The sequence below is a fragment of the Entelurus aequoreus genome, linkage group LG14 (assembly GCF_033978785.1).
Source record: "Entelurus aequoreus isolate RoL-2023_Sb linkage group LG14, RoL_Eaeq_v1.1, whole genome shotgun sequence".
Lineage (NCBI taxonomy): Eukaryota > Metazoa > Chordata > Actinopteri > Syngnathiformes > Syngnathidae > Entelurus > Entelurus aequoreus.
In genome coordinates, this window is record NC_084744.1 from 18,268,629 (window position 1) to 18,282,399 (window position 13,771).

Below are 13,771 nucleotides of genomic sequence, written 5' to 3' on the forward strand. Positions count from 1 at the left end.
GGAATTATGGTGTGGGGTTGGTTTTTTTTGGTCCTCTAGTTCCAGTGAAATTAATTTTGAATGCTTGAGGATACCAAAACATTTTGGATAAGTCCATGGGATGGCACTTCAAGTTCATATGTGAGTAAAGGCAGGTGGCCAAATACTTTTGGCAATATAGTGTATCTGCTTAACTTATGAACTGTGAAAATGACAGTAACATTTTTGGTAAAAAAAAAAAAAAGAGGCAGCTCAGTTGCCAGATTTCACTGTAAAAAAACAGCTTTCTATTTACAGTAAAAACCATTGTAAATTTTAAGGTTTTTTAGCGTTTTTTTCTGTATGTATGTTGTTTTTACGTTGTGTGTCAAAAATATATATATATGACAATGAAGTGCATAGTATTAATACCATGAAGCAAATCCTTTATATTCACATATTAGTCACTGTTACAAGCGGCCCTCTGAGGGCAGCCATAACTGTGATGTGGCCCCTAATGAAAAGGAGTTTGACACCCCTGCTATAGAGTGAACGCTACTTTAGACGTTTGTCACCTACCTTAATAGAAGTGTTGCTGTCAAATTTAAACGATTTAGTCTGACCGTTCTCCAGGTAGACCTTCAGAACATTTGGCATAAAAAGAAGAGAGTTGTCCTTCACAGTTTCCTGAGAGTGGAATGAAAATAAAACAAATGAACAAAAGAATCCTCAGGGGAAAACATTCAAAAGAAAAAAAAGAGGAACTGTTTTATTGCATATGCATTTAAAAAGATGTTTAATTTAGTTGGTTTGTCTTACTTTGACTCATGACCTTTTTCACCTCTGAGCGTCAGTAGAGCTCATTATGCAAAATATAATGTCCCTGTAGTTCTTGAACATAGTTGTTAGAATAATTGTATCTAAGTTATCACAAAACTTTGTGTTGCCATGAGTTCCCCGTGAGAAGACAAAAGCTGTCTTTGATACTACCAAGAAGGCTTGTAAAACTCCACTGTGTAGGATGGGAAGCAACATGAAGGTGTTATGTTTCTTTTTAATGTATTGTAATCAACAGAAATATATTGTCTTGACCTGAGATCTACAGAGCGAAGAGGAAGCAGGACCTGACTCCCCTCCAGGGACCTCTTCTTTGAAGTGTTGTACGACCTTTTCTGTGAACTGTTTACGACCTTTTCTTTCAACTGTTCTGTAACCAAAGGCGGTGAATGTTTACGACCCCCTCCCTTAGAAACAGCTGTTGCCATGTAATCAGGGAAAGTCCAAATAAAAGAGGAGGCGTACAATCTTTCGTCAGAGCGTGGTGAGACTGTGCAAAGAGTACAGTCATGACGTCTATCCTCAATTGAGCCAAATTTAATTCTGTCTCTGATTCCTTGCTTCTTGTCTTGTTTAATAAATGTCATCAGTGTTTGAACCTGACAATAGTGCTCCTAAACAAGATACGCTTTTACATATCAAGAAAACATGCTTTGATTTCTAATAAGATATCTTAATATTGTAATTATTAGGGCTGCAATGATTAAATCGATTAATTTGATTACGAAAAAGCTTTGATATATATTATGTTGCTTCGATTAATCATTTAATGAGTGTACGAATAAAAATTAATAAACACCGGATAGCATGGAGTTACCGGAATTTTGAATACGCAATATATTTTGCACTATAATAGAGCGCACATGAGAGCGGTGGTGTGGGTGCCGTGATCTGTGTGACAGAAAAAAAACGGAGCGGTTTTATTTTTATCAATGCACACATGTTAAAGTGCTGAATCAATGTTGATGATGTGTATTTTTTTACAAAAAAGAATGAAGGTTAACGTAAGCAGAAATATTTTTGTTTGCTTCAACAATTTTTCCAATAGTAAACTCCACATTGAGGCTTTTATCCGATTACTCGATTAATCGAACAAACTAATCAATAGATCACTCGATTAATCCAAGAATAATCGATAGCTTCAGTATATCACATATTCTTATTGCATGGTGCAGGGAATCGGGAGGGGAATTGCAGAGTAATTTGCGAACAGTTTTCCAATCATAGTATCACAACCATATGATCGACATATTGGAAAAAAATAATCGACGATACATCACAATATCTATATAAGGGACATCAAATCACATATTTCCATAATGGGATTCTGACAAAACAGGCCCAGAGCATAATACTACCACCACCATGCTTGACGGTAGGGGTGGTGTTCCTGGGATTAAAGGCCTCACCTTTTCTCCTCCAAACATATTGCTGGGTATTTTGGCCAAACAGCTCAATTTTTGTTTCATCTGACCACAGAACTTTCCTCCAGAAGGTCTTATCTTTGTCCATGTGATGTCAGATGAAACACAAATTGAACTGTTCGGCCAACATTGCTGTATGTATACTTTTGACCCAGCAGATTTGGTCACATTTTCAGTAGACCCATAATAAATTAATAAAAGAACCAATCTTCGTGAATGTTTTTTTGTGGCCAACAAGTATGTGCTCCAATCACTCTATCACAAAAAAATAAGAGTTGTAGAAATATATTTTTGACATGAACAATATCATGAAACTGCTCCAAAAGGAGACTGTATGCTACAGTGTCACCATTTATCAATCCATCCATCCATCCATCCAATTTTTACTGCTTGTCCTTCTTGGGGTCATGTGGGTTGCTGGAGGCTATCCCAGCTGCATTCGGGCGGAAGGCGGAGTACACCCTGGACAAGTCGCCACCTCTTCACAGGGCCAAAATATACTATGATTTTTTACATTTCCTCTCCATGATTGCTGCTATAACATAACCTATTTTTAACAGGTCGAGGGTGCGTTCTGGGAGACGACCGGTGTTTTTGGCACAACACCAGCAATAACTGCAGTGATGCGCTGAAACAGGAATTTTTTTTCCAAATAGGAGATATACTAACAGCATATATAAAAACAAACACCACTAAAAAAACACCAGCAGACATAAGTCATGCATCAGCTCAAATATGGAGTTGCTGGATAGACAATATGTCAAATAATCTTTATTTCTGACAGAAATACAATACAAAACCAAAAACCAGTGTAGTTGGCACGTTGTGTAAATCGTAAATAAAAACAGAATACAATGATTAGCAAATCTTTGTCAACCTATATTCAATTGAATAGACTGCAAAGACAAGATACTTAACGTTCGAACTGGTAAACTTTGTTATTTTTTGCAAATATTAGCTCATTTGGAATTTGATGCCTGCAACATGTTTCAAAAAAGCTGGCACGAGTGGCAAAAAAGACTGAGAAAGTTGAGGAATGCTCATCAAACACTTATTTGGAACATCCCACAGGTGAACAGGCTAATTGGGAACAGGTGGGTGCCATAATTGGGTATAAAAGCAGCTTCCATGAAATGCTCAGTCATTCACAAACGAGGATGGGGCGAGGGTCACCACTTTGTGAATAAATGCATGAGCAAATTGTCCAACAGTTTAAGAACAACATTTCTCAACGAGCTATTGCAAGAAATTTAGGGATTTCACCATCTACGGCCTGTAATATCGCCAAAAGTTTCAGAGAATCTGGAGAAATCACTGCACGTAAGCGGCAAGGCCAGCATCTGTGATGGTATGGGGCTGTATTAGTGCCCATGGCATGGGTAACTTACACATCTGTGAAGGCAACATTAATGCTGAATGGTACATACAGATTTTGGAGCAACATATGTTGCCATCCAACCAATGTTATCATGGACGCCCCTGCTTATTTCAGCAAGAAAATGCCAAGCCACGTGTTACAGTGTGGCTTCATAGTAAAAGAGTGTGGGTACTAGACTGGCCTGCCTGTAGTCCAGAATCTCTCCCATTGAAAATGTGTGGCGCATTATGAAGCCTAAAATACCACACCAGAGACCCCCGGTCTGTTGAACAACTTAAGCTATACATCAAGCAAGAATGGGAAAGAATCCCACCTGAAAAGCTTCAAAAATGTGTCTCCTCACTTCCCAAACGTTTACTGAGTGTTGTTAAAAGGAAAGGCCATGTAACACAGTGGTAAAAAATGCCCCTGTGCTAACGTTTTTGCAATGTGTTGCTGCCATTAATTAAAAGTTAATGATTTTTTGCAAAAAAAAAAAGAAGTTTCTCAGTTCGAACATTAAATATCTTGTCTTTGCAGTTTATTAAATTGAATATAACACAACGTGCCAACTTCACTGGTTTTGGGTTTTGTATGATTGTCGACAAGAATACAAGGAATATACTTTCTCTCCATCGTCTGTCATATTGCAGCAATCGCCTCCTTCTGACCGCAGCAAAGCCACACATTCCAGACGTGCTACAAAGAATATAATAGAAGACGAATATAGTGGCGGTACAACAGGTTCCGGCTTGATGAATTACATTGCGAGTGCTAAGTGATTATATTTGCATCTCCACATCTTACTATTGTGAGCGTTCTTATAATCAGCATATGAAGAGTAAATCAATGTTGAATGTGGGTTGCAACTGCATGGTTTTGAACAACCAAAATTAAAACTCCCAATTTGAAAAAATGCACATTTTGTCGGGAACCCGCATGGCTGCGGCGGTTGTGACCCCAAGATGCAGGAAACAGGATTTTAACATACTTAAACAGAGGAGAAGCAATCATGCATACAAAGGTTCTCAAACATAATCACAATCTTTGAGCACAGCAGGTGAGGCAGGCTTAAATAGCAGCCTGATTGGCAACTGCAATCAGGTGAGCCTGGCTGCCAATCAGGGACAGGTGAGGGGAAACGAGCGCTCAGGGAGACGTGCAGGAAATGCAACAAAAATAAGAGCGCTGACAGGATATAAACTTAAAAACAAGGACACACAACCAGAAATGAAGTGACAGATCGTCACACATTTAATGCAAACATGGCATTTTGATAATTTTGTACAAATTTTGCAGCAAAAGCCGTAACACAAACATTATTTTTTTTCAAAAACAACCTATAAGGTGCCAGCTTGGCCCTAAAATTTGTGAAAACCGATCCGTAATTTTTTTTTAGAGGAATGCTTTCCTGTCAGGCTTGTCCCTGACAGTTTGGTTATGTTCGGGTTTTTCTGTGTTTGTGTTTTATTTCCTGCCAGCGCTCTTGTTTTGGTTCCTTTTCCTGCACATCTCCCTGAGCGCTTGTTTCCCTCACCTGTCCCTGATTGGCAGTCTGACACACCTGGTGGCAATTGCCAATCAGGCTACTATTTATATCTGCCTCGCCCTCCAGTCAGGGCTGGAGTATTGTTAGCTGTTTCCTGGTTCCTGTTTGCTGTATGCGGTTTGCTGTCTCCTGGTTCCTCGTATTTTGTATCCTGTTTCCTGTTTGCTGGTTCCTGTTTGCTGTCTCCAGTTTGCCTGGTTCCTGGTTCATTTTTTTGGACATTAAAATCATGTTTTTGTCACGGCTGGTAATACCAAGCCGTGCCCTTTTGTTGATGTCCTACGGTGTTTTGGGTTAATTCCTGTCCTGTACTTTTATTTTGGTGACTCTTCCTGTTGTGTTAGTGTTTTTTCGTGACCGCTTCACACATCTTTGTCTGAGCACTGTTTCCCCTCACCTGCTGCTGATTGGCAGCCAGGGCACACCTGGTGTCTATCAGCCGGCTACTATTTATGCCTGCCTCGTCCTCAAGTCACGGCTTGAGTATTCTGTCAGGATTTGCAGGTGGCGAACACCAAGATGCAGAGACGGCAGGCGTGATGGAGAAAAACAGAGGAATCAGACAGGAAAACAGGACTCAGGTACCAGGTTAACAGGAACAGGATACAGGAGAACTCGAGACAGGAAACAGCTAACCTCTTACAATACTCAAGCCGTTTTGTCCTACTAATTTTGGTGGTCCTTGAACTCGCCATAGTTTGTTTACATGTACAACTTTCTCTGACTTTCTCAGACGTGTTTTATGCCATGTGTCATTTTGTCCATCAAACTTTTAATGTTGTGCGTGAAGTTTTGTTGATGGTATTGACTTGTGTGGAGTGCTAATCAGGCATATTTGGTCACTGCATGACTGCAAGCTAATCGATGCTAACATGCTATTTAGGCTAGCCGTATGTACATATTGCATCATTATGCCTCATGTATAGGTATATTTGAGCTTATTTAATTTCCTTTAAATCCTCTTAATTCAATTTATATTTGCATTTCTCATGATGCATTAGCTGTATGTAATATTGGCTGCATTTCTGATAGTTGTTTGTGTGCCATGTTGTTGCAGACCACAGCAAACATTACCCAGCTTGCAAAGATTGTAATAAATCCATTAGAAGAAGACAGCCTGCCGTTTCCTTTAACTTGAACACACTTTGGCATTTCTAAACCAGTAATTTCCAGGAGTTATCTCACCCTCTGAGAATAATCCATTTTACTTATGATTTTGAATGTTGTAAAAATTTGTATAATAAATATTACAAAACCCATCCATCCATTTTCTACTAACGCCACCAAATCACCGATGAAAACGAAATTAATCACTGGTTTGTGCAAGTTCCCATTCTGTACATAGTCTATAGCAGTCCCCTTTTTCTCTTCACTGTACCATCTGCTGACTTCACACTAGCAGACTCTTTGTGACTTACCCATTATATGTTCTTTCAAGCTTTTGTGATTATCCTTTTAAAAATCAGCTCCCTTAGTTAACGTGCGGAAGAAATATCGGCTTCACTGCCCCAGTGTGTCAGCTTTGACGAGACAAAAGCGCTGCTCGGTGCGACTTACAGGGAGCTGGCCATTGATGATGACCTCTTCGGCAAAGCGGACTTTAACAGGGTTGGTCTTTAACTTGGCCTTCTTGGCTGCACTGATGAATGCCGACTTGGGTGACTTTGGGAGAGAGAAGAAGAAAGCGACATGAGACATTTTAAAGGACATTCAGTTCTTTCGGTCCATCAATCAAACACATTTTTTTAAAGTAAGACTGAAAAGAAAAGTCTGGAAATGGGCGTTGTTACAGAAGAACTGATTAGTCCTTCTTAGTATTATGAACACTACACATTTTTTTCTGCAAATAAAATCTTTATTCAAGTTTATTTGCTTTCTAAAGCCAACAAAATGGTTCATGGTACAACACACCTCTGATCAATGTCAACTGATTGGAGAGTATTGCAATATTTCAGCCCGGCTGTGCTGTAATTATTGTAAAGTCAACCCACGATTCAATCGACTGGTCGTGTGACCTAAAAACAGCGAGTGACTATGCACTTGGCTCAGTTATGGTCGCCATCTGGCGCTCAGTGGTTGGGAAATGTTCACTTGTGGCGGGTTTATCTGAGGTCAGTTTCAATACATGAGAAGACTGGTCCAGCACAACAGATTTTTGTGTAATCATGTCCCAATGCCTTGGATGCATTGACATTTGGCATGTTTGGTACAGAGCACCAGGTTTTAGACGATAGTGTTGATTAGGGCTGTCTTCGATTAAGCAATTTTCATAGTCAAATCTGATACGTCCTCCCCGCGACTGCGTGGGTTCCCTCCGGGTACTCCGGCTTCCTCCCACTTCCAAAGACATGCACCTGGGGATAGGTTGATTGGCAACACTAAATTGGCCCTAGTGTGTGGATGTGAGTGTGAATGTTGTCTGTCTATCTGTGTTGGCCCTGCGATGAGGTGGCGACTTGTCCAGGGTGTACCCCGCCTTCCGCCCGATTGTAGCTGAGATAGGCTCCAGCGCCCCCCGCGACCCCAAAAGGGAATAAGCGTTAGAAAATGGATGGATGGATGGAAATCTGATATGTTAGATTTTGCCCATCGGCGAGGATCAGTTGAATTTATGATTTTTTTGGAGAGAAATAAACAGATGGTTATATGTAGTAGTTTATACTGACTGGTCACAAGATCTCAGTAACGTTACATGGATGTGCTTCTGCACATTACACACATTTTTCAAAGATAATTAAAGGTACCTATGAACAGTGTTGGGACTAACGCGTTACTAAGTAACGCGTTACTGTAACGCCGTTAGTTTCGGCGGTAACTAGTAATCTAACGCGTTATTTTTTTATATACAGTAACTCAGTTACCGTTACTGCATGATGCGTTACTGCGTTATTTTACGTTATTTGTATGTAGTATCGGCTAGAAACTGAAGATCTGAGTGTGTTTTATTGGAGCGCTCCGGTGGAAAAGAAGAGGCGTGCTTTCCCCCACCCACAGAAAGCACGCCTCCCCGCAGCCATCCACCAAGCTAGAGCACCTACACGCAATCACTGTCGCCGCTCCCTCACCTCTCTCGCCCACTCACTCACTGACGTCACTCACCTCTCATGCTGTCATATCTTAAAGGGCCACACACACACACACACATACGCTACTCTCATAACAACTAACAAGACATCATGGCGAAGCCAGAAGTCAAGTTTTTTAACATGGACACATTCTCAATACTTTTCTTTTGTCGAGCACAAAGAAAATAACATTTTAGTTAAATGTAAGTTGTGTCTTGGATCAAAGATCCTATCTACTTAGAGTTAAAGTTAAAGTTCCATTATAATGCAGCTATTTAAAATAGTTTTGTCAATTTTTTCTGGCCTGAAATAAATTGGCCCTTTGAAACATATCTTTGTCTTTGTGTGTTGTATGTAGACCACATTGCTTTCTGAGTTCAGTGATGCAAATGCATGTCAAGTTGATCAACAGATTGTATTATTCTCCAGTGCAATAACAGTACTGAAATGAAGGCTAAAAGGGCATTAATAGGAGCCTTAAAAAAAGGGGGAAAAAAAGAAGTAACTAAATAGTTACTTTTCACAGTAACGCATTACTTTTTGGTGTAAGTAACTGAGTTAGTAACTGAGTTACTTTTGAAATAAAGTAACTAGTAATTGTAAGTAGTTACTGGTTTTCAGTAACTAACCCAACACTGCCTATGAAACAAATATAGACTTTCGTTAAAGCGAACAAAATAAAGATCTGGTCTGCTCTGGCACACAGCGCCAAGAGGACATCAAACTTGACTAAATAGAGCAAGTATAAGTCGTAACAAAGTTTTCATATGTGAACCTCCGCAAGGATTGTTATCTTTTTAGAGAGGGAAGTTACACCTCTGGCACCGACTGCGGGATTCTGCCGGCCAGAGGCACGCAATTGGGCGGCGAGCTCCATGTGTGACAGCGTAGCGTCCTGATGAGCCTTAATCATGTTCCCAATGTAGAAACATCCTCACAACACTATTTGTAAAATATTCTTGTGTACAGACTATTGTTGTCCCGATAACAATATTATTTCGATACTTTTCTAAAAAAAGGTGACCACAAAAATTTGCATTATGGCTTTATTTTAACAAAAAAATCTTAGGGTACATTGAACATGTTTCTTATTGCAAGTTTGTCCTTAAATAAAATAGTTAACATACAAGACAACTTGTCTTTTAGTAGTAAGTAAGCAAACAAAGGCTCCTAATTTAGTCTGCTGACGTATGCAGTAACATATTGTGTCATTTTCCGTTCTATTATTTTGTCAAAATTATTAAGGACAAGTGGTAGAAAATTAATTATTAATCTACTTGTTCATTTACTGTAATTATCTGGTTACTTTCTCTTTTAACATGTTCTATCTACACTTCTGTTAAAATGAAATAATCATTTATTCTTCTGGGGTTTGATACTTTACATTAGTTTTGGATGATACCACAAATTTGGGTATCAATCCGATACCAAGTCGTTACTGGATCATACATTGGTCATATTCAAAGTCCTCATGTGTCAAGGGTCGTATTTCCTGAGTTTATAAACATGATATACATTTTTAAAAACGAAAGAAGATGTTGTGATGCCAAAAAATATTGACGTTATCATAGTAGTATCGACTAGATACGCTCCTGTACTTGGTATCATTACAGTGGATGTCAGGTGTCGATCTACCAATGGTGTTTGTTTACATTTTGACGCCGGTGAGCCCCGGTGTGTAGTGAAGCATGTTTAGCTATTCCTCGTCCTGCAGGGATGATACTTGTAAGAAACGTACTTTATTTGTCACCATAAAGGCGAGGATTAGTGATTTAGAAGTAGCTAAAACACTGCCGACCCCGAATGGACTTTAGCCACTAGCTAGCTAGCCATTTCTTAAAGCACCTCTTCCTGTGGGCGATTCAGTGTTATAACTTCACCTTTATCGTTAGTTTTTAAGCCAAAATGCGTCCGTTCTCCATTTTCTGTCTACACCCATTGTCTGTTTGTAAGTACTCCGAGATTGTGCGCTGTCGAACATGCTCGTCTGCTCGTAAACCAGCAATGACACGATGTGACGACGGCGGGGGGTGGGAGACCGGTGTTTTTTAGAGGCGGTATAGTACCGAATATGATTCATTAGTATCGTGGTACTATACTAATACCGGTGTACCGTACAACCCTAGTACAGACAAATAGATGTTTTATAATAACAGATGCAGGAGGCCAAAACACGGCAACTGATTCCGGAGACGTTACACTGGGAAGCAACTGCCTCTCTAAAGGATTGCTAAATTGATAGCCAAACTAAGATTTATTTTTTACTGTTACGTTGTGGGCGCATTGTTGCGACTGTCGTGTCTCCTAGGATGCAAAAGACTGCAGGAAGCAACGTGCGGTTACAAATGATGTTTTATTTCCAATGACAAAGGCAAAAATACAAAATATGTTGTGCTGCTAGGAAGGAGCACTTGAAGCTCGAGGTTTGTTTATCACATTTGGCATATTGCTACAATGGTACATTTTTAGTCTACTTAATACCTGCATTATCCTTACCCTTTCAATCCTTTGAAACTGAGCTACTGTGTGGAACAATTTCCCTTGTGGATCAATAAAGTTTGTCTAAGTCTAAGTCTAAGTAGCACATACCATTGACACAAATTAAAAAGCAAACAAGGGAGCGCTATCTTTGCATAGCTCGACACTTAACGTACCTGTCAAATGTAGGTTGGATGACACGGAATATAAAGTGAAACGATAATTGGCATCAGCAAGTGGGGAGGCTAATCAGGATGAGGGACAGGTGTGAGCTTAAGGCTCCTATCATTGGAATGTAAACAAAAAAGAGCTAGGAACAAAACTAGACTTAATTAAAGGAGGAGTAATACTAAACATAAAGTCAGACACAACCAGACAACAGGTCATGACAGTTACTCTCTGAAAAGTATTTGTCTACACACAATATTATTTGACTAATATTTAAAGAAAACGTAATTGTTACAGCTCAAACTCCTGCCGCCACAGCCTGCTGTGCGCTCCTCTGAGCGCGCCTCTGGACAAGCCCACGGGCGTTCTTCTCGCTGATGAGAGCTCCACGTCCTTCAAAAGCCAGCGGATCCTGCGTTCCAGTGCCAGAACGCAGCTACTTGTCTCATACAGTAAGCCCTACACGTATCTAGCTCTCCTCGCCTACGTGCTTCCTTGCTCTCTGTGTTTCCCCTCCTTGGTGCTCATTGTGTCCTGTCCTGTGTCGTCACCATGCATCTCCTCTTCGTTCCCTGGATTCGAGCCGTGTGTCTCGTCTCCCCGGATTCCCTCCTGTCTTCTTGCTGCCTTCCTGGATCTCGACCTCTCGCCTAGACACGGACTCTGACGCCTCGCTCCTGCCCTTGGCCTCTTGCTTGCCCATGTGACCCACCCATAATGTGTCACATTTTTGTGTTGATTTATTTATTTTATTTTATGGTTTGAATTCGTTTTTGGAGCTGTCATTCCACATTTATCAGTATTCACATTGGTCAGTAGGGGGCAGTAGGGCGTTTCTTCCCAATTGAATGCGATCACCTGCAGACCGGAAGCTTCTCGTCTTCTGATGAGAGACCAGTCTGTAAACATCTGAAACGTTCTGTGTGCTTTTTCCTCCTGTTTAACAGGTTGGTTTTGGTGAATCAACTCACTGAATAATATCCATGTGATCTTTATAAGTTTAAGTACACATTCTGATGGTGGTGCCTAACTCTAAAGTGTTTGTGAGTTGTAGTTTGTATTTGTGAATGAATCCAGTGCACAGCTGCAGTAATCAATACAAAATGGCGAAGTGAGTGTGCAATGTTTATATAGGAACTTCTGATCCTAATTCAGACTCCCAAATTAGATCTCCCGTTTTCTTATTGATTTTATAATGTATATTTGTATAATGTGTGTGTTCTGAAATAGGTTTTACATGCTATTTTATTGTGTTTGGACATGGTTGTATAAGTTAAGCTCTCAGGAATGGCCAATGAACATTTCAAGTACAGTAACTTAAAGCTGCTATTATAAGAAGAAGAATATGGAGAAAAGTAAAGTATTTAAATGAATGTTGCTAAATTGTGCATTAAGTTAAAGGTGAATATTCCTGAGAAAGACAAGACAGTGAAATAATGTCTAATTGGGCACTATATTGTATGTTTTGGAGTGATGATGTGGGTTGTGTGAAAATATGTGGCAAAGGCATACAGTATTGTTATGGTAATTATAACTCCAGTGATACAGTAACGGTTTAATGATAGTTTATTGAGTGTTTTGATGAAAATAGAGGTGAAGATAAAGTAAAATACATTGACATGATAACACAAAGTGACAAAATATATGGGAAATGAAGTAAATTGTGGATTTGTAATTTATGTTAATAAATTCTGATGAGAGCGACCAGTCTGTAAACATCTGAAACGTTCTGTGTGCTTTTTCCTCCTGTTTAACAGGACATTATTATCTGACTGCTTGTCCTGGCTACCTGGGACCTGCAACACCCACGGACCTCCGAACCTGCCTTGCTCCTTCTGGACTTCCGCACCTACCTCAAAACACCCCTTCAACACCTCCCGGTAAGACTCAACATATAATCGCTTCACGTAGTCACACCACACGTATTTGGATTACCTGCACACGTCATTCTATTATTTTAATGAACACGCTTAAGGCTAGTGCCGTCTCCTTCTCCACTGCACGTAACAGTAATGAACGCAATCAATTTAGCCTCCCAACACACTTGCTGCATGAACAGCACCAGAAGGTATTAACTCACCCTCTATTAATTCCAGAAAATTTGACTGTGAGGTTGATAGTTGAATCAGACTCCTCCGAATCGAATCGTTGAATATCCGACTATTTGAAGATAGCCCTACTGTTGACACTTGCAGACGCTTGGTGAACCAATCCATGACAGCCAAGCATTGGCACTAATTACACATTCTACATTTTGGTTTCAGAGGTAGGGCTTTTGGTTATATGGGTGAGGAATTGGAAGACACTTACTGGGTACGGCTGAACGACGGTCAACAAAATGGACTCTTTGCAGCTCCTGTAAAAATCAAGCACAAGAACTACATTAGATTGTAATACTCTTGACGTGGACTGACCAACACAAGCAAATGTGGGTTTTTTTTGGCAGCGGTTAGGCTCTTGGCAGTTCTCTGTGGTGGTCATTGAAGACAACAGAAGCTGCGAAGGAGCAGCCATTCTGGGCAATGTTCCTTGAATTGTTGTACAGATACCACATGCTCGCACTACAGAATCTCCCAATGATCTTCTAATTTGTCATCTAGTGATGCACGCTGATGTCTCATGGTGTATGCTGTTACTTCACCACAGTACTCCCTATTGTGTTGCCAGTAACACCTAGTTTGCTCCTTGGGTGCAGTGTGAACTTTGTAGGGAATTGTAGCCTCCTTCAAGGGTGTCTAGGTATATCTATCGGAATGAAATATTGCAACTTAGCTTTGTGTTATACGTTATCACGCAAATTAGTGTAATATCTAATAATATACACTATATTGCCAAAAGTATTTGGCCACCTGCCTTGACTCACATATGAACTTGAAGTGCCATCCCATTCCTAACCCATAGGGTTCAATATGATGTCGGTCCACCTTTTGCAGCT

The 13,771-nt window shown here is 40.1% G+C and overlaps 1 protein-coding gene across 2 annotated transcripts in view; it reads right to left on the reverse strand.

Annotated features, from left to right (window-relative positions):
• frmpd4 (FERM and PDZ domain containing 4) overlaps window positions 1-13,771 on the reverse strand; it is a 103,265-nt gene that overhangs the window by 15,236 nt on the left and 74,258 nt on the right. For both annotated transcript variants that reach the window (XM_062069145.1, XM_062069146.1), the window contains 3 exons: window positions 13,147-13,192; window positions 6,683-6,787; window positions 538-645 (listed from right to left, as the gene is read on the reverse strand). In XM_062069145.1, the coding sequence (XP_061925129.1) occupies window positions 538-645; window positions 6,683-6,787; window positions 13,147-13,192 (259 nt within the window). The remainder of the gene's footprint in view (window positions 1-537; window positions 646-6,682; window positions 6,788-13,146; window positions 13,193-13,771) is intronic.